The 25,561-nt window shown below is 39.5% G+C and overlaps 1 protein-coding gene across 10 annotated transcripts in view; it reads right to left on the bottom strand.

Moving 5' to 3' along the window:
* The window catches only part of PPFIBP1 (PPFIA binding protein 1), a 184,433-nt gene that overhangs the window by 13,911 nt on the left and 144,961 nt on the right, over positions 1-25,561 (bottom strand). For 8 of the 10 annotated variants that reach the window (XM_060114029.1, XM_060114030.1, XM_060114028.1 and 5 more), the window contains 10 exons: positions 25,303-25,364; positions 22,096-22,180; positions 18,873-19,027; positions 8,530-8,645; positions 7,881-7,937; positions 6,537-6,597; positions 6,182-6,211; positions 3,048-3,219; positions 2,537-2,569; positions 245-395 (listed from right to left, as the gene is read on the bottom strand). In XM_060114029.1, the coding sequence (XP_059970012.1) occupies positions 245-395; positions 2,537-2,569; positions 3,048-3,219; positions 6,182-6,211; positions 6,537-6,597; positions 7,881-7,937; positions 8,530-8,645; positions 18,873-19,027; positions 22,096-22,180; positions 25,303-25,364 (922 nt within the window). The remainder of the gene's footprint in view (positions 1-244; positions 396-2,536; positions 2,570-3,047; positions 3,220-6,181; positions 6,212-6,536; positions 6,598-7,880; positions 7,938-8,529; positions 8,646-18,872; positions 19,028-22,095; positions 22,181-25,302; positions 25,365-25,561) is intronic. The other 2 variants (XM_060114036.1, XM_060114038.1) reach the window with 1 other exon arrangement.

Below are 25,561 nucleotides of genomic sequence, written 5' to 3'. Positions count from 1 at the left end.
AACACATTAGACCTGAGGAAGTCTTCGACTTTAATCAGAACATTTTAAACTGATGCTTACGTATGGTTAGAATAGACATTTGGATTTAAACTTTAACTGAGAGTCAATGAGTTAATGAATCCCAAATCACACTCTCCATCCATAAAAGGATCACAAAAGCCTTACAATTCCGTAACTATTTTCAGCCAATTTTCCATTTATTCCGACATTTGAGCCACATACAAGACAAAGCTCTGTTACTTACTTTCCAAAGAGTCTCATGATACCCCTAGATTTCTTTTTGGAATCCGGCGATGGTGGCGATATCTGGAAGGGACTGCTCCCCTGTGAATCTTTTGGCTGAGACGATACACCAGCCAGATCTAAGTGCTCAGGTGTCTCCTTCTCTGTTTCAGCTATTCCAAGAACAGAATACGAACTTGGTGAATTTTAAAATATGGAATGAACATGACTAGATGTTAACCTCCTTGGTTTAAGCAACTGTTAAGAATTCTTCTTCTGTTTGGTCTATAAACCAGTGACTTATAAAGAACACCCTGCAAATATTAAAAATGGAACACAAATCTATGTTCTACTCTACAGCCTACTCTATTGTGTACCAAGTTCATTAACTTACAAATTACAACTTCTTCGAGATTCAAAGGTGGGATAGGATTACCATCTTCTTTCCTTGACTGATCTGAATTCGTAATGAAATTATACTCAGTCTTGCTACAGCACTTGGTACTGCTGACTACCTCCTCCAAAACTGTCATCTCCTTTAGCTTCCTGACATGACATGCTCCTAGATCTGTCATCTGAAAGTTTCTTTGCTGTACCACTGTTTTCTCTTCTTCTTCCACTCCAAGATTCTGTCCTGGGTTCCCTCTGCAGGATCTTTTGACAAGCTCACGCACTGTATGCTCAGCCCGAAATGATGGCTTTGCTCATTTTCAAGCAGCTGGTATCAGAATCTCTGAGCCTAATAATCTCTCTCCCCAGCTTCAGTATCTGAATGTCTGTGGATATTCCCAATTTGATGTGCCAGGGATATCCTGGACTCAACAAATCCATCCAATTTTCCTGAGAGTCTTCTCTTACATTTTTGTATTTCATATTTCATTAATACTAGTTAATTTTCTCCCTGTTATTCCAGTCCAAACTCTTGGTCATTTCCTTTTCATTCCCTCCTTTCCTTTGGCATTTACATCAAATTGTTTACCAAGTTCTGGCAATTCTTTATATAAGAAATGTATTCCTATTTATAATGTAATGTTTCAGACACTGAGAGAAGAATGAACTGGGTCTTCGTAAATTTTTCATTTGATATAAATCAATGCCAGTTGATTCTGCCATAAAACAATAACATCCAAATCTGCTACTCTCAGACCTCCTAGCATCCACTATCCTAGTTCTTCTAGCTGTCTTTTAACAGACGATCCCACGCTAGCAAGCACAAGGAATGCTGTTTCCTCAGTGGGAGAATGTGCACTTTTATACAGCAAAGTAAAAGTTGCACAAAAACCACAGGGACAGTGTTTCAGCAAGATCTAAAAGCTGCAGAGGCTGACTTTTCTATGAAGCAGAGCTGTGATTATAGGTTATGGTAAGCAGCATTTGCCTCTTAGCGTTGACAGTGTATTTCTTCTAAGAAAGATGCAAAAACATTTGAAAATAGTTGTCTGAAGAGATCATTTTTATTCACCCTGTGTTCATTCTGGACATTTAACGGTACAGAGAGAGAGAAGTCACCTTTGCTGATCTACATGAATACCTCTGTGGATATCTACACAAGGTAATAGGACCTATTGGGAAAACCCAAAAGAACATTTCCATTCAAACTCTACAGCCATGACGGTTACAGGTGTCCCTGAAAATGTTGCCCAGCCCGCCTTTATTTTAAAAGCGTCCTGTTTTTATTTTTTATTTTGAGGATTTTACCCCTACTGTACTCTGCCCTTTAAAGAGGAAAACTGAGCTTCCCCTCTCCTAAAATCGCTTTGGGGGTGACTCCTCAGATATCGCATACAGTTACCTCTGCTGTCACTAAATGTCACCCACATCTTCAAAGCAATAATGTGTCAGAAGAATGCTCCCCTAAGAGAAGTCAGTCTAAAATGAACGTTTTCAATGTCTTCCACAGACCTGTTTGGCTAAAAACATTTCTTGCTGGAGGCTGGGGAAACATAACCGTGGAGGAGGCGTCGCAAGGCCCTGCGAGTTAGCGTGATGTGATATGTGCTTCGGGGTGAAGGAGCTGGATTTATGACACCAGGGCACTCCTGCCCTGCACTCGGATGGCCCCTGGGCACATCTAGGCCCTCGCAGAGCTGCTCGCAAGGTGCCATTAGCATGGGTTACAGCAGCGTTCAGGCTTGGAAGCAAAGGCTCTATAGAGAGTCCCTTTGAGCGGAAGGTGGGAGGAACTCTCTGGAATAGAGAACTCCGTTTTCGGATGCTGCCAGCTCACTTTCTAGAGATGACAGACGCCAAAGAGCAGGGATTAGCTCGGCCAGGAGCGAGGCGCTGGCGAGGGAGGCATGCAGGGGTACGGTACCTAAGGTGGGTGCACTGGCACTTCGTTTACGATCTTCAGAAAATCCCAACAACGCACACAATCACACGCAGCCCAGTGGAGAGAACACAGGGGAATGACAAAATGAAACACAGATCAAGGTCCTCCTCACAAAATACACACAGTGGGAGGGGAGGCGGGCACCGCGCTGCGCTTCCGATGCTACACACAGACTCCGTTAGCACTGTCATTATGGGGTTAATGTTACCCTCTTTCGGAATAGATGGGCAACTGCTTATAATGACGTCAGAGAGAATCACGGTGTTTGGTCTTTCCTCTAAGTTTACACCCAGAACGGAGAGCAGGGTGAGAAAGTCCACACTATCTTTACCTCTGAATTAAGCCCATGGAAGCATTTTTGGCTAACTTTTCCCCCAAGTCATTCACCGTCATTTCTGAGAAAGAGAAATGTACAAATAGAGGAATAAGGGAAAAGATTGCTCTCTTCCTCATTCTGGAAGAATTAAGGCAAAGGCATTTTGGCCACACATACCCAAGTTTGGTGCACTTGCTGTCCTCTTGTTACTTTTGATTTTAAAAAATCCACGACCAAAGGAAGATCTGGTTTTTCGAGTGCCAAAGGGATTGTCATCCACAGAGGCATCGTGTCCCGGAGCTTTGTGAGGGAGGCTCCCAAATGGGCTGCTTTCTACCACAGCTTTAGCCTGAGAGAGAAGTGATAATAAATGTGACACAGCACGAATGTGCATCATTATCAGTACATGCCCGGCACAGTACTAAATATGTTACACACGTGATTTTATTTAAAAGAATAACTGAACTAACAAGTTGATTACGAATGTCAAATGCCTTGTTAGAAGTTAAAAAAGGTCAGTTCTGAAAGCTACTTAAGGAACAACAACAAAGACATGTTCATCACTAATCTTAATCCATGTATGTAGGGCTTTAAATATTTAGGATAGATTTAGACATCCTCAAATTTTATTTTATTTGCCTCATAGACATGGAGATAAAATATTATGTAACTAGCAGTAGATGTCCTACTTTTCTATCATTTATGACAAAGATTTGGCTATGATATAGTTCTCAGTCTTTATAACTACATCAGTAGAAGCCCAATATAATGTAATTATTCTATAAAGTAGGCATTAGTCCCAAGCTCCTATACAAGCAGTATAAAGAGTTTCTACTCCAGTTATTTTAAATATTCCTCTCAAAGAATTAATAATAAAATGAAAGCAAAATCAGCAACTGTTTAAAATATATATTTTTTGAAACAGGATTCTGGGTTATATTCACATCTTGCCTGTGAGTTACCAAACATGGATCACCAGTTTCAAAGACTGTGATAGGTTCAGATACGCTTAACTAAACCCACTAAAATTAAATTTTTCTTGATTGACTCAGAAGCCACTTCAGATCTTTACAATATCTCAGGATCTTTTTCAAGAACTTCAATTGTGATTTTTAAATACAGGCATACCTCATTTTATTGCGTCTCGCTTTATTGTGCCTCATAGATATTGTGTTTTTACAAACTGAAAGTTTGTGGCAACCCTGCATTGGTGCCATTTTTCCAAGAGCATTTGCTCATTTTGTGTCCCTATGTCACATTTTGGTAACTCTCACAATATATCAAACTTTTTCATCATTATTATATGGAGATCTGTGACATGACTTTTGTTTTGTTTTGTTTTGTTTTTTTGCGTTACGCGGGCCTCTCACTGTTGTGGCCCCTCCCGCTGCGGAGCACAGGCTCCGGACGCGCAGGCTCAGCGGCCATGGCTCACCGGCCCAGCCACTCCTTGGCATGCGGGATCCCCCCGGACCGGGGCACGAACCCGTGTCCCCTGAATCGGCAGGCAGACCTTCAACCACTGCGCCACCAGGGAAGCCCTATAAAGCACTTTTTAATGAAGGTATGTACATTGTTTTTTTTTACACGTACAGCTACCGCAGATGTAACAGACTACAGTATAGTGTAAACATAACTTTTATATGCACTGGGAAACCAAACAATTTGTGTGACTCACTTTATTGCAACATTTATTTTATTGCAATATTTGCATTATTATGGTGGCCTGGACCTGCACCTGCAATACCTCTGAGGTATGCCTATAGCTTATTTTTGAGCTTTTTGGTTATTTGAATTGTCAGTTATAGTAACATGGTCTCTTATATTGTTTCAGTACTCTCCAAGGATTCTTTTGTTTGCATGTTCTCATTTCTTGAACATCTCTTGTCCTCTCTTTCTTTTTTGCAGAAGTGGAGAGAAGGGTGAGGGGATACAGGCTTTTAAGGTGGTTATTTTCCTCTATATATCTACCATTCATAGTAACTAAAAATGTACAAATGCCACAATGTAGTGGTACTGTTATCTGTCTTAATGCTGAGGCCAAAATCATTTCACACCACTTACTGAGTTAGCGAGACAAAAAGAACAATGGCTTGAATTACAGCTGTGTCCACAGTCTGTGTTTTGTCAGTTACACCTATATCACGACTCAAGGCACTAAGAGCCAACAGTCGAGGGCCTGCATCTGGGGATAGTACGTCTACCGGACTGTGACCTGTGCAAGGGTAATGACCGAAAATCAGACAAAAGAAGAACCAGAGCCCATGCTGATGATGCCTTTAAAAATACCAGAATGTTGGGCTTCCCTGGTGGCCCAGTGGTTGAGAGTCCGCCTGCCGATGCAGGGGACACGGGTTCGTGCCCCGGTCCGGGAAGATCCCACATGCCGCGGAGCGGCTGGGCCCGTGAGCCATGGCTGCTGAGCCTGCGCGTCCGGAGCCTGTGCTCCACAACGGGAGAGGCCACAACAGTGAGAGGCCCGCGTACCGCAAAAAAAAAACAAAAAAAAAACAAAAAAAACCCAGAATGTTAGCTGTAGATGGACAGTGGTTATATAAAATAAACAGCTGGTGATCTTTCAAAGAAGGGCTTTTTGTGAAGTCTAAGGAAGGCTGGGTATGGTCATTATGATCGTCGAATAGCGTGAAGGAGAGTTTGGGGCTTTGTTTTTGTTTTTTCAATAACTTACTGAGGTGAAAGTCATATAACGTAAAAGTAACTATTTTAATATTTCCCCCCCATCTTTTTTTTAAACCCCACATTTGTTTATTTATTTATTTTTGGCTGTGTTGGGTCTTCGTTTCTGTGTGAGGGCTTTCTCTAGTTGCGGCGAGCGGGGGCCACTCTTCATCGCGGTGCGTGGGCCTCTCACTATCCCGGCCTCTCTTATTGCGGAGCACAGGCTCCAGATGCGCAGGCTCAGTAGTTGTGGCTCATGGGTCTAGTTGCTCTGCAGCATGTGGGATCTTCCCAGACCAGGGCTCGAACCCATGTCCCCTGCATTAGCAGGCAGATTCTCAACCACTGCGCCACCAGGGAAGCCCCAAAAGTAACTATTTTAAAGTGAGCAATTCTGTGGCATTTATCACATTCACAGTGTTGTGCAACCAACACCCCTATCTAGTTCATGGATTCATGTCATATGTGATCCTTTGTGTTGGGCTTCATTCATTTGGCATGTTTTGCCAATTCTGAGAGTTTTGGTTTATTGGAGACATTTAAGCAGTCTTACGTATTATGTATTAAGAAGTCTACTATGTATCTTAGAACTCCCAAACATTTTTACATTGTAATCTGGACATAAAAATTACCTCTGAAGGCTTCGGAACAGACTCCTTTTCCTGTTCAAAACAACAACAGTGTTTAAGATTGTTATAGGAATCCTTTATCTAGTCAGAATTTCTCACATATATATAATTCAACAAATTAAAATCAATTTACATCTATTCCTAAGCTACAAAATCTCACCTTCATTTATTTCCTACAATGTTTTATTAAAGTCTCCACTTTGGGCTTTACTTTCAATCTTTTATACTCATATTTCTTAATATTTATCATTAACTATGGTATCTAATAATTTTCCATTATTGAAACCACAAACGGGAAAATGAAGATCCCTAAATGTTTTCTTCTCAGGGTAACAGACAGAAAAAACACAGGACCAACCCCGTCTGATGACTCTTTCTTCAGATTGCCAAGGCTGCTAGACTTTTGCAGACTTGAAGTTCTAAAAATAATGATAATAACAATTATGATTAATAATAAGTGGCTCTGGTGTCCCTGTTTCTAAGTAGAATGGCTTGGAAAGAAACTAAGATTGTATGTGAGTGGAAACCTGGAAATAAAAGAAAATCTGGATTTAGGCAGTCACTTATGTGCTTAACTAAATTATAATGTTCAGTTCTTTTAAAAGCAGGGGTGGTTAATGGCCCTGCCAATAACTCTAAATGTTCTGCACATGTCAGAATAGCTGGAAAAACACTTAGGACTATCTTGTGATGTCAATATTTGAAAATAAACCAGCGTTTTCCACGGACTAGTGGCGTATCCTTTGCAAATACACATTCACACCAGGGACTTTTAAAATACTCATGTACTTTTCATATATAATCCTCCTAATGAAAATACAGGACAAAAGCTTTACTTCCCAATTTACAAAGGAATCAATTTTCTGAGTCTGGCAAAGCACTTCATTTTACAGTTCTAATCAAGCATGATAGAGGAATCCCTATTGTTGCCTATAATAACTCACTTACAATCCTAGTAAAGGCAGAGTGACAGTGTGAACATCTGGAGAGCCTTTCTCTTTCACATAAGTAGCATTCAATTATACAGAGCTGGTGTTACTCAAAAACTGAAGGCAGGAGTATGTGACCAGTTTAAAAACAGAGCCAAAAAAGTAACATCTTTGCTCTAAGACACAGAATAATATACTACACCAACAAAAGCTTTAAAAGGCATTTCTCATGTATTTTTGTGTAAATAAGTTGCTAGAAATGTCGACTACCAAATACAGTAAAAGATAATGGACGGCAAAGAAAAGATCTCATCTTTGAGTACTGCTCTGAAAATAGATTTTCCTAATGTAATACAGACATTAACTTGGATAAACTTAGCTATTAGGTCAGCTTATTAAGTTGAAAGTGTAAAAAACCATGGCAGCCTTGCCAGCCATTGCATCGTTCTCTGCGATGCTTTTCTGATACACTTATATCCAGAATATAAGTCAGTACAAAAATGAAATTAAAAGCACCGAACTTCAAATGAAAACTGATGAAGAAAGGCTAAGATGGCAGAAACCTGGCACGAGATAATGGTAAAAGAGCCAGTGTTGATGTGTTACTTTACAAACCCCACTCCACGCCCCCCCACCCGATCATTACGGCTGCATTAGTTCATTCATGCCTCAGAGTCATTTGCTTTTAATACTAGTCATTGTTAGTGTAACAGAAGCTTCCTCTTTCCCAAGCATCAATCATATTTTTTTACATTTGATAAAACAGAACTTACGAAAGACTATCGCATAGTTGAATTTCAACGGCAGAACCAAGGATTAGTTTTCCATCACTAAAATATTAAAGAAAAAAGGTATTTATGAGCTTCATGAAAAAAAAAAGACCATAAATATTCCAACTGAACAGAATTGTCAAAAACAAAAAACTGTGCAAGGACAGTTATTTCTCTATTTTTTTATATTCTATTTAATTTTACTTGATCTAATTGTAAGATTAGGCAATTAATTTGGGAAGATGGTCCCCTCAAATTCTATTTGCCTACAGAGGAACTACTGTATCCCTCTCCTGTCTCCTTCACAGCGTCTTCCAAACAGCCTCAGGCACATACATACATGACTGCCGCTATTCTGCTTGCAATCCTTTGATGGCCACCTATGACCCAGGATATAAAATCCAAGTTCCCTAAAATCCCTCTCTAACCTAATCAGCACACCTCCCCAGCCTCATCTCCAGTTACTTCCTACTTCACATCTTTTATTTTAATAATACAGAACTGCATGGGGTTCCCTGGCACAAGTCTTGCTGTTTCTTGCTTCTCTGGGTAAAAGATTATGTCTGAAAATAAATGCAGTGCACCCTTGCTTTTGGTGGATCTACTTTTCTAGGTATTTATAGCGCAGTGTTAGATCATAAATGATATATACTTCTCCTCAAATGAAGTCTCTGGCTTAGGAGGCAATTTCACTTTTTCAGAAGTTTCCAAGCCTTTAGATGCTGGCAATAATGAAGGGATTGAAACTTGCAAGATGCTGGTGTGGAACTGTAATATAATAATAAAGGGCCCAAAATCAATCCAACAAATAGACAAAACACAAGCCACAGAGTAACAAAAAATAAATAAGACAATTAAGTGGTCTATTTATGGCTAAAATTTCATACACCTGTGTTTAGAACTCTATTCTTATATTTATAAAATGGTTTCAGGACATAAACATGTGTAAGTGTTACTCAGAGAAAACATTCTGGAAGAAAGTAATTATTGAACTTGCTTCTGAAGAAGACACCGAATATTGAGAATAAGACATAATAAATACCATTAAGTAAGTTAATAGAAAAATCTAACAACTTTAAGCCCCGGTTGAAATCTTGGCCCTGACACACTTGCCTAAGTGACCTTGACCTCAGGCAATCACTTAACTGCCTTAACTTAGGCAAGTCAGTTTTGTCCTCTGTAAAATGACAATGACAATGCCTACCTTACAGGGTTGCAATGATTTTAGATGAGATTTGGTTAAAGAGCTTCGTAAACAAAGCACTATTTCCATTTTAATTTCTACCATTAGTCTAATATAGAACATTGGTCAAGCCAGTTAATTATTATTCTATATGTGAACAAGCTGACTAACTTCGATGAACAGAATTGATAAAAGGTGTAATTAAAACAAATTATAATAGACTTTGTGGCTACATTACTTAAACCATGTTGATTAATCGTAACAATATTATAGCAAAAGCAAAAACAAAAAATAATACATTTCCCCCGCAGAAATGCTTTGTATATCCTAAGGATGGATTTGGTCAAAGGATTTCTAAACACTGGTTTTCAGTAATTTCTGACAACCAGAGAGGAGTTAGATTGTGAGCCACTCCACGAAGCAATAAATGAAACACTTCAAAAAATATTCCAGTAAAAAAATGAGTGAACTCACTTCTGCAAGTCAACCAATCTGAGATAGCTCTTGGCTTCTGCGAGTCAGCTAGTCAGGTAGGGACTCACACCAGGAACACACGTCTGAATGCCAACCAGTCAACAACAGTCTCGCCTTCACAACCACACACAGCTGACGTCAACTCACTCCTGCCTCTGAAAGCCCAACCCCTGAGCTCCTAGTATCCTAAAAACCCTCCATGTGATCCACTCAAAGAGAATGTCCTTGACCAGCAAAGTTCACTTACTTAAATAAGCAATAAATTCAGCTTTGTGATTTTTGTTTCAGTTACTGAGTGGTATTCTCACCCTGTGATACTATAAAAGGTTATAAAATGTGCAGTCTGTTAAAGTAACCAGACTGGGCACAAGATGGAGCCACTCATGCTAAGCCCCATGTTAGCAAGCCTGAAAATAACTAAATTTTCTCTGCTTGGCTCTCCCAGAAAAGGAAGGCCTAGGTCAACCAGTCAGCACTTCCGGCTCAGCACAAGTTACCTGGCTGGGGCCCAAGACCTCTCTTTGCTCCATGTAAGGAAATAACCCTGCTTTAGCCAATCAGCAAATGCCAAGTAAGACTTCACTGTTCCTGCTCCCTTCCACCTACAAAAGTCAAGGGGATGCTGCTGGAATCATGAATCGCTGAATAAAGCCAACAAGATCTTTAAAATTTACTCACTTGAATTTTGTTCCTTAACAAGTCGTATTATTATAAAACAGGAGATGACTTCACTATCATTTTTTTCAGTTTGAATCTTTACGATTCATCCTGGGCAATTTACTTAGCCACCATCCCCATTTCCTGAAGTGCATGTACTTCCTTGGGTTCCTAATCACAGGGAAAAATAGCTACACTAGCAGACTGACCCATTCTCTTCATTTCCCAAACTTTAGGGCTTTCACTCCATGCTCAAATCACCATCCTGGCTTTTCTTTTAAAATGTGGCTGAACACCCTCAAATCATTCTTATTCCAAACTAAAAATCTGTGATTAAACTACAGTTCACATAGCAAAGACTTCTTTTGGTAAGGATATGAGATTATCTAGGTGTATCCTATGTAAAAGCAGCCTCTTTCTATAAATGTAGCACATGCCTTGGCTACCATACGTTATTTTTTTCTTTCAGTATAAATATTTAACAATTAGGGGATTTTTGATGGTGAGCCACAGCCACCCCCTGCCTCTGCAGGAGACCCTCCAACGCTAGCAGATAAAGAAACAGAAGCCAAAGACCTGTTAGCAGGAAAGTCAGCACTGGAACTCAGGACTTTTGACTGCAGAGACCACCCACACACTTCCACGTCTTCTGTCTCTCTCAAAGCACAGCTGTGCCTTCTGAAAAGAGACTGTGTGGCTGACAGGGTCTTGGTGCTCTGGCCGGGTGTCAGGCCTGAGCCTCTGAGGTGGGAGAGCCGAGTTCAGGACATTGGTACACCAGAGACCTCCCGGCCCCATGTAATATCAAGCAGCAAAAGCTCTCCCAGAGATCTCCAACTCAACACGAAGACCCAGCTCCACTCAATGACCAGCAAGCTACAGTGCTGGACACCCCATGCCAAACAACTAGCAAGACAGGAACACAACCCCACCTATTAGCAGAGCGGCTGCCTAAAATCATACTAAGTTCAAAGACACCCCAAAACACACCACCGGATGTGGTCCTGCCCACCAGAAAGACAAGATCCAGCCTCATCCACCAGAACACAGGCACCAGTCCCCTCCACCAGGAAGTCTACACAACCTACTGAACCAACCTTAGCCACTGGGGACAGACACCAAAAACAACGGGAAATACAAACCTGCAGCCTGTGAAACGGAGACCCCAAACACAGTAGGTTAAGCAAAATGAGAAGACAGAAAAACACACAGCAGATGAAGGAGCAAGGTAAAAACCCAACACACCAAACAAATGAAGAGTAAATAGGCAGTCTACCTGAAAAAGAATTCAGAGTAATGGTAGTAAATGTGATCCAAAATCTTGGAAATAGAATGGAGAAAATATAAGAAACGTTTAACAAGGACCTAGAAGAACTAAAGAGCAAACAAACAATGATGAACAACACAATAAATGAAATTAAAAATTCTTTAAAAGGAATCAATACCAGAATAACTGAGGCAGAAGAATGGATAAGTGACCTGGAAGATAAAATAGCGGAAATAACTACCGCAGAGCAGAAAAAAGAAAAAAGAATAAAAAGAATTGAGGACAATCTCAGAGACCTCTGGGACAACATTAAAAGCACCAACATTCGAAATACAGGGGTCCCAGAAGAAGAAGAGGAAAAAAAAGGGACTGAGAAAATATTTGAAGAGATTACAGTTGAAAACGTCCCTAATATGGGTAAAGAAATAGTCAATCAAGTCCAGGAATCACAGAGAGTACCATACAGAATAAATCCAAGGAGAAAAACGCCAAGACACATATTAATCAAACTATCAAAAATTAAATATAAAGAAAAAATATTAAAAGCAGCAAGGGAAAAGCAACAATTAACACACAAGGGAATCCTCATAAGGTTAAGGGCTGACCTTTCAGCAGAAACTCTTCAAGACAGAAAGGAGTGGCAGGACATATTTAAAGTGATGAAAGGGAAAAACCTACAACCAAGATTACTCTACCCAGCAAGGACCTCATTCAGATTCGATGGAGAAATCAAAACCTTTACAGATAAGCAAAAGCTAACAGGATTTAGCACCACCAAACCAGCTCTACAACAAATGCTAAAGGAACTTCTCTAGGCAGGAAACACAAGAGAAGGAAAAGACTTACAATAACAAACCCAAAACAATTAAGAAGTTGGTAATAGGAACATACATATTGATAACTACCTTAAATGTAAACAGATTAAATGCTCCAACCAAAAGACATAGACTGGCTGAATGGATACAAAACAAGACCCGTACATACGCTATCTACAAGAGACCCACTTCAGACCTAGGGACACATACAGACTGAAAGTGAGGGGATGGAAAACAGATATTCCATGCAAATGGAAATCAAAAGAAAATTGGAGTACCAATTCTTATATCAGACAAAATGGACTTTAAAATAAAGACTATTACAAGAGACAAAGAAGGACACTACATAGTGATCAAGGGATCAATCCAAGAAGAAGAGTTAACAATTGTAAATATTTATGCACCCAACATAGGAGCACCTCAATACATAAGGCAAATGCTAACAGCCATAAAAGGAGAAATCAACAGTAACACAATAATAGTAGGGGACTTTTACACCCCACTTTCACCAATGGATAGATCATCCAGACAGAAAATAATAAGGAAATACAAGCTTTAAATGATACATTAAACAAGATGGACTTAATTGATATTTATAGGATAATCCATCCAAAAACAGCAGATTACACTTTCTTCTCAAGTGCTCATGGAACATTCTCGAGGATAGATCATATCTTGGATCACAAATCAAGGCTTGGTAAATTTAAGAAAATTGAAATCATATCAAGTATCTTTTCTGGCCAAAATGCTATGAGACTAGATATCAATTACAGGAAAAAATATGTAAAAAATACAAATACATGGAGGCTAAACAATACACTACTAAATAATCACTGAAGAAATCAAAGAGGAAATCAAAAAATATCTAGAAACAAATGACAATGAAAACACGATGACCCAAAACCTGTGGGATGCAGCAAAAGCAGTTCTAAGAGGGAAGTTTATAGCAGTACAATCCTACCTCAAGAAACAAGAAACAACTCAAATAAAAAACCTAACCTTACACCTAAAGCAATCAGAGAAAGAAGAACCAAAAAAATCCCAAAGTTAGCAGAAGAAAAGAAATCATAAATATCAGATCAGAAATAAATGAAAAAGAAATGAAGGAAATGATAGCAAAGATCAATAAAACTAAAAGCTGGTTCTTTGAGAAGATAAACAAAATTGACAAACCATTAGCCAGACTCATCAAGAAAAAAAGGGAGAAGACTCAAATCAGTAGAATTAGAAATGAAAAAGGAGAAGTAACAACTGACACTGCAGAAATACAAAGCATCATGAGAGATTACTACAAGCAACTCTATGCCAATAAAATGGACAGCCTGGAAGAAAAGGCCAAATTCTTAGAAAAGCACAACTTTCCGAGACTGAACCAGGAAGAAATAGAAAATTTAAACAGACCAATCACAAGCACTGAAATTGAAAGTGTGATTAAAAATCTTCCAACAAACAAAACCCCAGCACCAGATGGCTTCACCGGCGAATTCTATCAAACATTTAGAGAAGAGCTAACACCTATCCTTCTCAAACTCTTCCAAAATACAGCAGAGGGAGGAACACTCCCAAACTCATTCCATGAGGCCACCATCACCCTGATACCAAAACCAGACAAAGATGCCACAAAAAAAGAAAACTACAGGCCAACATCACTGATGAACATAGATGCAAAAATCCTCAAGAAAATACTAGCCATCAGAATCCAACAGCACATATAAAGGATCATACATCACAGTCAAGTGGGGTTTATCCCAGGAATGCAAGGATTCTTCAATATATACAAATCAATCAATATGATAAACCATATTAACACACTGAAGGAAAAAAACCATATGATCATCTCAATAGATGCAGAAAAAGCTTTCAACAAAATTCAACACATATTTATGATAAAAACTCTCCAGAAAGTAGGCATAAAGGGAACTTAACTCAATATAATAAAGGCCATATATGACAAACCCACAGCTAACATTGTACTCAATGGTGAAAAACTGAAACCATTTCCACTAAGATCAGGAACAAGACAAGGTTGCCCACTCTCACCAATATTATTCAACATAGCTTTGGAAGTTTTAGTCACAGCAATCAGAGAAGAAAAAGAAATAAAAGGAATCCAAATCGGAAAAGAAGAAGTAAAGCTGTCACTGTTTGCAGATGACATGATACTATACATAGAGAATCCTAAAGATGCTACCAGAAAACTACTAGAGCTAATCAATGAATTTGGTAAAGTAGCAGGATACAAAATTAATGCACAGAAATCTCTGGCATTCCTATATACTAATGATGAAAAATCTGAAAGTGAAATCAAGGAAACACTCCCATTTACCATTGCAACAAAAAGAATAAAATATCTAGGAATAAACCTACCTAAGGAGACAAAAGACCTGTATGCAGAAAACTATAAGACACTCATGAAAGAAATTAAAGATGATAGCAACAGATGGAGAGATATACCATGTTCTTGGATTGGAAGAATCAATATTGTGAAAATGACTATACTATCCAAAGCAATCTACAGATTCAATGCAATCCCTATCAAATTACCAATGGCATTTGTTATGGAACTAGAACAAATCATCTTAAAATTTGTATGGAGACACCAAAGACCCTGAATAGCCAAAGCAGTCTTGAGGGAAAAAAACGGAGCTGGAGGAATCAGGCTCCATGACTTCAGACTATACTACAAAGCTACAGTAATCAAGACAGTATGGTACTGGCACAAAAACAGAAATATAGATCAATGGAACAGGATAGAAAGCCCAGAGAGAAACCCATGCACATATGGTCACCTTATTTTTGATAAAGGAGGCAAGAATATACAATGGAGAAAAGACAGCCTCTTCAGTAAGTGGTGCTGGGAAAACTGGGCAGCTACATGTAAAAGAATGAAATTAGAACACAACCTAACACCATACACAAAAATAAACTCAAAATGGATTAAAGACCTAAATGTAAGGCCAGACACTATAGAACTCTTAGAGGAAAACATAGGCAGAACACTCTATGACATAAATCACAGCAAGATCCTTTCTGACCCACCTCTTAGAAAAATGGAAATAAAAACAAAAATAAACAAATGGGACCTATTGAAACTTAAAAGCTTTTGCACAGCAAAAGAAACCATAAACAAGACAAAAAGACAATGCTCAGAATGGGAGAAAATAGTTGCAAATGAAGCAACTGACAAAGGATTAGTCTCCAAATATATAAGCAGCTCGTGCAGCTCAATATCAAAAAACAAACAACCCAATCCAAAAATGGGCAGAAGACCTAAATAGACATTTCTCCAAAGCAGATATACAGATTGCCAACAAACACATGAAAGGATGCTCAACATCACTAATCATTAGAGAAATGCAAATCAACACTACAATGAGGTATCACCTCACACCAGTCAGAACGGCCATCATCAAAAAATCTACAAACAGGGCTTCCCTGGTGGCGCAGTGGTTGGGAGTCCGCCTGCTGATGCAGGGGACGCGGGTTCGTGCCCCGGTCCGGGAGGATCCCACGTGCCGCGGAGCGGCTGGGCCCGTGGGCCATGGCCGCTGGGCCTGCGCGTCCGGAGTCTGTGCTCCGCAACGGGAGAGACCACAACAGTGAGAGGCCTGCATACCGCAAAAAAAAAAAAAAAAAAAAAAAAAAATCTACAAACAATAAATGCTGGAGAGGGTGTGGAGAAAAGGAAACCTCTTGCACTGTTGGTGGGCATGTAAACTGATACAGCCACTATGGAGAGCAGTATGGAGGTTCCTCAAAAAACTAAAAATAGAACTACCATATGACCCAGCAATCCCACTACTGGGCATATACCCTGAGAAAACCATAATTCAAAAAGAGTCATGTACCACAATGTTCACTGCAGCTCTATTTACAATAGCCAGGACATGGAAGCAACCTAAGTGTCTATCGACAGATGAATGGATAAAGAAGATGTGGCACATATATGCAGTGGAATATTACTCAGCCATAAAAAGAAATGAAATTGAGTAGTGAGGTGGATGGACCTAGAGTCTGTCATACAGAGTGAAGTAAGTCAGAAAGAGAAAAATAAATACCGTATGCTAACACATATACATGGAACCTTAAAAAAAAAAAGTTTCTGAAGAACTTAGCTGCAGGACAGGAACAAAGACACAGACATAGAGAATGGACTTGAGGACACAGGGAGTGAAAAGGGTAAGCTGGTACAAAGTGAGAGAGCGGCACTGACATATATACACTACCAAATGTAAAACAGATAGCTAGTGGGAAGCAGCCACATAGCACAGGGAGATCAGCTTGGTGCTTTGTGTCCACCTAGAGGGGTGGGATAGGGAGGGTGGGAGGGAGACGCAAGAGGGAGGAGATATGGGGATGTATGTATATGTATAGCTGATTCACTTTGTTATACAGCAGAAACTAACACACCATTGTAAGGCAATTCTACTCCAATAAAGATGTTAAAAAAAAACTATGGGATTTTTCCCTCTAAAATAGCTCTTATTCCTTAACTGATCCTTGGGTTTTTTTCCTTTCCATTTCATTGAGATATAACTGACATATAGCCAGTGTACAAGTTTTAGGTGTACAGGACAATGACTCGACATACCTACACTATGATATGATTGTGACAGTTGAGTTTAGTTAAACTAACATCTGTCACCTCATATAGATACCAGAAAAAAAAAAACATTTTTCCTCGTGATGAGAACTTTTAGAATCTACTCTCTTAGCAGCAGCTTTCAAATACACAATATAGCAATGTTAACTGTAGTCACCGTGCTGTACTTTACATCCTCAGTACTTAGTTATAGCCAGAAGTTCATACTTTTTGACTATCTTCATCCAATTCCCCTTCCCACTAATTCCTTGTAACGGCATATTTTAGCTCTCTCTTACATTTAAAAAAGAAATGCTGTTTTCTCCTTGAATTCACTTCCATTCAATTCAAATTTCATATTCTCATTATGTAATTATGAGCAACAGATATAAAAAGTAAAGATGCCATTTGATTTCTTCTCGCTACTTACAATAAAATGTTAGAAGAGAGGTGACCAATGAAGCAACTGTTAAATATAAAGGAGCCAAGATTATTTACTTGAAAAATTAAACTGTTTCTCATTCCTAGTCACCCTAGACGGAACACTACATATTAAAATTAAGAAATGGTTTCACGGCAAAGATCAAGCACAGGTGCTGTCAGGAAAACAGTCTTAAGATGAAGCCACAGGTGTAGCTTTGCAAAGACAGGAAAATTCAAGGTGGTGCTTCTCACTGAACCTTTCAAAAAGATCAAAAACTCTAAAAACAAAGGGATATCCCATAGTGGCCTTACAGGGAACCTAAGGCAGTAAAGGGCTTTTTGTGAAGATATTTGCGGATATGCTTTTATCTAATAGAGTGGATTAGGCTCAGTAGTTGCGGCGCATGGGCTTAGTTGCTCCGCGGCATGTGGGATCTTCCCGGACCAGGGCTTGGACCCGTGTCCTCTGCGCTGGCAGGCAGATTCTTAACCACTGCACCACGAGGGAAATCCCTCTAGTTGCTTTTTTCAAGTTTAACAAAGTCAGAGGGAAATTTTCTTCTATGATCTTTTTTAAAAAAAACTGAAAGCAGTCACTGTTTATTAACTGACCAGATTACAAAAATAATCATGGTAGACATCTTAGTTCATCCTTCTAATAGACGTGTTGATCTGGTCTACCCTATTGCCAACATCTCTACCTTCTATAAAGTGGGTGGTCTTTTTCTTCACTCCACCTCATGAAGATAGTTTGAAGGGCCATAGGAAGGCGTTTGCTTCTTTGAAGCATTTTTCAACACTACAGATCCCGTAAATCAGATCCTCCATGCAGATGACGCCATATTTGCCAAGAAATCAATCAATCAATGTGTTATCTGTCAGGGCAATCTGCTTCTTTTTTTTTTTTTTTTGCTGTACATGGGCCTCTCACTGTTGTGGCCTCTCCCGTTGCGGAGCACAGGCTCCGAACGCGCAGGCTCAGAGGCCATGGCTCACGGGCCCAGCCGCTCCGTGGCATGTGGGATCCTCCCGGACCGGGGCACAAACCCGTGTCCCCTGCATCGGCAGGCGGACTCTCAACCACTGCACCACCAGGGAAGCCCGGCAATTTGTTTCTTATTGTTTTGCCATAACTACGCTTGTAGATCAGTTCACTTGCTGACCTCAGGTTTGGGTACCCCCTTACAATACATGGCTCCACAATCCCCAGCATGTTAACTGAAGTCCATCATCTTTCACAGTTACCATCACAAGTGACTAAAATAAATTTACATAATCTCACTTTACTTATTCCCTACTTATTCTTTAGGAAGTAGATTATAATCTAGTACTGAAGATGACATCCATCTCCAGGGGATTCATATGTCTTTCCTGAATTACATAAGAGGTTTTGACATTGCCCAAGTGTTTATTTATTAATAAAGAGAGGGAAAAAACACACATTTCAAATAAAGACCTGGAGGTCACAATAATTGCCAGGACAAAGCAAGTCAGTAATCCAACTGAGAAAAGAACCCATGTCTTTGATGTTATCAATGGCACTTTCAACGACAGAGTCTCTTTAACATGAAGAAACAACTGAGTCTATAAATACCTCTTCTGGAGCACTTGTGTTAAATGGGTCATGACTGGGAGATCCCATTACTGGCGTAGATGACAGGTTTTTCTCCAGATCGCTAAAGCCCTGTGCGTCCAGCAAAGTGGAGAAGGAACTGGAAGGGAGCAGGTCTTCAAAGTCACCATCTTGGCCTAAGCAATGACAAAGCGGAAAGTGGACACCAGCAGCTTTTCATTTTTTACTTTTGGAGGAAGATAAGAATCCCAGTTATTTTGAATATAAAAAATTTTCTGATCCTTAAAAATCAAAGAGTCAACTCCTGGCATCACTTGAAGAACAACAACGTGGGACCTAGGAAACAGCATCTTCAACTGTGAGCACCTAAGGCCCAGGGACTCTCGGGCCACATGAGTATCCAGTAGTGGTATTAGAAGAGGTATTAATTACTAGTGGTTTAATAGACGCAATCATAGACTCACAGCATTGATGTTAAAAGTTAACGTAGTCCAACAACCCTCCTGTAATTCTGTGTCAACATTTGGGGCTTTATAACTTTCAGTTCAGAAATAACCCTGAATAAATAAGCTGAGGAATACCAGTGGTACAACAAAACTGATTCTGAACAGCAACAAAGTCACCATTTAGACAACTCCATTTTCATCGCTACTGTTGCTCTTGAAAAATCGTAGAAAGGAAAAAAGGAAAAGAAGGAAAAATAGATGACCCTTTGATCCCTCTTAAGAGGATCCTTTTTTGCCATTCATTTCATTTTAAAGTAGAAAGAATGGCCTAATGGAGAGAAGGAACCACATAACCAGCAAACCAGCAACTCTGAGAATTTTTTTACATCTCTAGAAATGAAAAGGATTAAGTGCTGAACAACAGTGCCAGATATTCTTTTTTTACAAACAGAATGGTCCTTCCAACTATTCTCTGAATAATACAAAATGGCAAATCATATACTTGTTTAAAGATACTAACTAGACATAACTTCTTAATTTAGGTTTTTATTAGATATTTGCTCTAATTTTATTAGAATTTAGGTATTCTTAAAATTCCCTGAGGATTATCTAAATAAATATAAATCCTAGTGAGAAATCACTGTTTACATAACTCTTCAATAGAACACGACATAATTTTCAATGGTTTATAAACATCTATCCTGCTGTACACGGTTAAAAACTATCTCTTTTAATTATATATTTATACGCATAGAAAAAAAAGGCCAGAAAGAATTACATGAAAATGCCAGCAATGATCATGCCAGTGCAATTTTGACTGATTTTTTTACCCTTTTTATCTGTTTTCCAAGTGTCTTACAATGTAGTCTAATTACAGAAATCAATCTGCTCTTCCTTGATTTTTAAATATTAGAATTATAGTGTTGAGATTCTATAAAATCAAACAATGTTTTAAATGCTATGACTATGTAAAAATTAATTACTTGAGAATTTGCAATGTTCCTTAGAAGAGAGACTCCTGTGAAGGTTTAGAAAATGGTGAGTGATAAGAATTGTCATAAGTCTACACTGATAATTAGAGGTTCATTTGCTCATTCAGATATTTATAAAGTCTTAATACTAGGCCTTCTGGACAAAAAGATGAAGATCCATTTTTTTCAAAGATCCTGGTCTAAAGCAGCATTTTCTTTCTTTGTGAACCCATCAAGATTAAAATTTCAAAATCCGAGTGTCCTATGAGTACCTTCCAAAAGACTTATTTATTTCCAGCACTTACTTTTTTTTTTAATAGCTACTGATATGTGTAATTCTAGGTAATTTCTTTTTTTTTTTAAACATCTTTATTGGAGTATAATTGCTTTACAATGGTGAGTTAGTTTCTGCTTTATAACAAAGTGAATCAGTTATACATATACATATATCCCCATATCTCTTCCCTCTTGCATCTCCCTCCCTCCCACCCTCCCTATCCCACCCCTCTAGGTGGTCACAAAGCACTGAGCTGATCTCCCTGTGCTATGCGGCTGCTTCCCACCAGCTATCTATTTTACATTTGGTAGCCAGCACTTACTTTCAAAGCAAATAACCCCAACTAGGCAGTGCTAATGAACAAGAGAACTTTCAAAGTTCTTCACATTTTTGTGTGTTTTGAATGACCCCCAAAGCTTTGCCACATTTGTGGATGGCCAACTGGCCCATCAGCAGATAAAATAATAATAAACACAACAAAATGCATACTAACTTTACCTAGATGTTTTACAGATTTTTTAAAAACACATTCAAAGCTGAACACAATCCTCCTCAACCACTTCCATGTTCCTTCTCTAGGCTTCCCCCTCTTGATAAACAGAACCATCATCTGCTAGTTGCTTCAGTCAGAAATGTTGATCTTTCTTGATGCCTTCTTCTTCTTCACTCTCCTAATCTAATTCATCACACTATCGAGTTGATTCTAACACCAAAATACAGTTCCAATCAGCACCATCAGATCTTCCCACTGCAATACTGCAAGGGCCTCTTGATTGACTTCCCATCCTTCCAACACTGCTGGAATAGTCCCAGCGGTCCATAGTCCACGATGGTCCATTTGTCACAAAAATCATGCAGTTGACTTGTTCAGACCATTCAGTGGATCCTTCTGGGCTCGAATAAGAGCTGAACTCCTCACTTTGCATGACCCGGCCGTGCTCACCTCTATTATCTCATCTTGTCTCACTCTCCCCCCTGCTCACTACCTTCTAGGTACACTGGTCTCCTTTCGTTTCTTTTTTTTTTTTTTTTTTTTTTGGCAGTATGCGGGCCTCTCACTGCTGTGGCCTCTCCCATTGCGGAGCACAGGCTCCGGACGCGCAGGCTCAGCGGCCATGGCTCATGCGCCCAGCCGCTCCGCGGCATGTGGGATCCTCCCGGACCGGGGCACGAACCCGTGTCCCCTACATCGGCAGGCGGACTCTCAACCACTGTGCCACCAGGGAAGCCCTCCTTTTGTTTCTTAATAAACACACCAAGGTCTTCCTTCCCCGAGGCTCTTGCAGGTGATGTCCTTCTTTCTCTCTGCAATGTTACCTAATCAACTCCGTGGAGAGGCTCTCTCTGGGCAACCAATCAACAGTGTACTCATCAGCCAACACACTTTCTGGCAGAGAACAGATGCCTAATAACATCACTGAATGAATGAAATGGACCACCTAACTTGAAATAATGGATATACTTCATGAAAGAAATTGAGGCCAAATGTAAAAAAGTTCATAGCCACTTAAAAATCAAGTAAAGCAGAAAAGTCTTTAGAGCTACACTACCTTTTTTACCCTGGGCCAGTACCACTGTATCTTGCATTTTCTTGTACCTGTTCAGGCACTGTCGAAGATCTTCTATTTTCCGATCCTATTAGTGAAATAAATTATCATCTTTAATATTATGATTTTAAAACAACAAAAGTAATTGTGACACAAAGAATAAGTAGACATGAATTATTTACATTATTCAAAGAATACTTCTAAACTTTAGTAAAACTGGTAATGTTCAGAATATTTTGCCTACGTACATCAGAGACATAGAAAAAGTACCTCTAAATTTAGAGATCCTATCCTTCAGCTGCCATCTTTAAAAAACAAAAACAAAACAAGGTAATAAGATACAAAACAAAACAAAACAAAACAAGAAAAAAATCAACTTCCTTTACTCCCCTAAGTCAGAGCTTGAAAGAAAGATCTACACCTGCTATCTTTACCAGCTGCCATTAATCACCATCTGGCTTTTCCCTTCTCCAAACACTCCACCAAAGCTGCTTCAATTAGTGATCAGTGACCTTCTCTTTACTAAAAACAATGGACACTTTTCATCCTTTTTCTAATTTGACTTCTAGATGGCACTTGATTGACCCCCACTCTTTCCTTCGTTCACTTTTCTCTCCACTCTTTCTTTTCTTCTGTTTTGATTTGTTAATTCCTTGACCTGATAAACATTCTACTTCCATAACCCCCACTATCTTCCCAACCCAGAATATAAAATGTTAGAGCTTCAACGTGTTGTCTTTTACCCTCTTCTCTCTTCCCAGGCCCTCAGTGCGGTAAATTATAAAAATGGGCTCCCTAGCTTCCCCGACATGGATTTGGGGCACGGCCATGTGACTTGCTTTGGCCAATGATATATAACTAATGTGGTTCAAAGCAAAGGCTTGAAAAGTATTTGCACATTGGGGCTTGCCCTTTCTTGCTGCCCTAGGGAACCCTGAGGCCACTACATGAAGAAGCATAGGTTAGTCTACTGGAGGATGAGAGACCATTTGGAGAAGAGACAACCTAGCTGGGGTCAACCTAGACCAGTCAATCACCAGACATGTGAGTTACACCATCTTAAACCATCCAGCCCCATTCCAGCCACCGGCTAATGGTAGAGATCAGCAAAGCCAGCCTAGACTAGAAGAGCAATCTAGCCCACCTACAAAAGTATGAGAAATAATAAATGTGATTTATCATGGAGCAAAAGCAAACTGACACATGAACTATAGTTTTGTCCCCACTTCAACTCTACATTTCTCCCAAAATTGATGGGGCTCACTCCCCACCAATCTATAATCCTACATTAATCCTAAAATTTAGATTGATTTTCCAATTTTCTATGAGAAATCTCCTTGTAATGTCCCATGAACACATCAAATTGAGTACCTCTAAAATGAAGCTCATTATTTGCCTCCATATCTCAGTCTCTGCTTGGATTCCCTTAACTTTTATGGGCACCATCATTCACCCCACTGCTCAAACGAGAAACTTACTCCCAAATCCAAAGATTTAAAAATCTTGTTGACCTGTGAATTTCTCTAAAATCCCTTCCCTCTTTACCACTTCACTGCCATTGCCTTATTTCAGCCCGTCTTCATTTCTCACCTATTTCAACAGCCTCTTAATTCTTTTGTCTTCATTCTCCCTCCCTTATTCTTGCTTCCATTCTGCCACTGGAGTTAGCTTTCCAACATGGCAATTTAATTATCTCACTGTCCAAGGTCTAAAGCTGAGAACCCCAAATCATTACATCATTAGCCTCGCCATAGCACTCTCTCATAGACCCAACTCCTCCACCTGTATCTCCTGCTCCAGAACTTTCCCAGCACGCACTGGCTGTTTCAAGCCTTGGTTTTGAGACACATTTTCACTCATGGATCCTTTGCCCAGAATCCTTCATTTTCCTGATGAATGACTCTTTGCTCTCCCTCAGAATTTGCCCAAATATGTCCTCTTTGAAGACTTCTTGGAACCACCAAGAAGTTACGTCACTCTTGCTGCTCCTAGAGAAGTTTGAGCATTTAGTAAGCCCTCATTCAACACTGGGAGTTTCATTTGTTATTGTTGCTTTTTGAGGGAGAGAAATTAAAACAAAATGAATTTTAGTGATTTTTTTTTCACATTAAATCTATGTGGGCAGCTTGTTAATGACTTTTTTTTTTTTTGATGTGGGGAAGACTAGCAAAAAGAAACCTATATATGGGTAGGTGGGTGGGAGAAAGAGTTTATTTCCATTGAATAAAAATATTCCAAGAATAAAAAAGAATGAAAGGCAATAAATAAATAAATAAATATACAAACAGAGTAGGCAAGAAAGAATGAGAGAAAGAAGCTTATGATGAGAGAAAAAGATCAAGACAAAGTTCTTTGGCATTTGCTTGGTTTTTATTTCCTTGGTTTTTATTTCCTTGAAATTACTCTTTTCGTGGGAAAATGTCTCCTTGTTCTATTCATTAAAGAACACAGGGGGAGAGCAGTTCTGATGACAGGAGCTGAACCTGCCTGCTGGGTATATGGCTGGTCAGGGAAGCCAAGAAGAAGCATGTTTCCTTAGTAGGGTCCCTGCATCCCTGCTCTTAGCAGGATGAAGTAAGGAGAAGCAACAGCTGGAGGAAAGGCCCTCTTGGAGACCTTAGCATTAAGGTCAGCATAGCTAAAACAAAGCCGAGTGCCATCCTTGATTACATGGTGCCTGTGCTTGTTTCCTGGTATCTCACCATCAGGAGAGCAGAGAGAATCCCAGATGTGAAAGAGGCCAGGAGTGTGAAGGAAATAACATGTTCCTAGAGAAGAGAATCAACATGATCATGAAGCTAAAGCTGCCTTGGCTACCTCCTTCAGAGTTCATAGGGCAGTCCAGAATTTCCAGGGACCACAGAAAGGAGGTACTATGGCCTGTATCCTTTGTCTCATTTGTCACCTGAACATAACGAGCTGATCTGATAACCTGAACATTTTCTAAATTCAAGGCAGTGGGCGGGAGGGGTAGATTCTCAGTGGAGCCAGTGCTGCTGGTCTCCATTCCTGTCTGTGCAGCACAAGTACATCTATGACCCGCCCTCCGAGAGCAGGCCCACTTGGGCAGGAAGGGAGAATGCTTGCCCCTTAATGTCAGCTGCATTTAGGCGATGTTCTTTCAAACTGGGATATCTGATGAGAATGTATCGCATGATAAAAATGATGTTATTACACATCCAAATAAACACTTAAATTTCATCTAGTTACCTTTTCTTCATTTGCTGCCATCAAAGACTCCACAGCCTTTTTCATTTTTTGTACTTCAATATCTGAAATATCACAACATCAAATCAGAAGTCTGTTTAGTTAACTTGTGTGACAGTAACAAGAAGCTACTGACTCTTCAGATTGAAATGTTGCAAGGTAAAGATGTTAATAATTTGTTCCGCTTTCTTTTTTTTTTTTTTAAGGCACCTTTACCATTCATATTCTCTTTCAGGGAAAACCTGAAAAATGAACACTTTCT

This window comes from Mesoplodon densirostris, chromosome 11, assembly GCF_025265405.1.
Source record: "Mesoplodon densirostris isolate mMesDen1 chromosome 11, mMesDen1 primary haplotype, whole genome shotgun sequence".
Lineage (NCBI taxonomy): Eukaryota > Metazoa > Chordata > Mammalia > Artiodactyla > Ziphiidae > Mesoplodon > Mesoplodon densirostris.
Note: the sequence above shows the minus strand (reverse complement) of the source record. Positions and strands in the feature narration are given on the sequence as shown.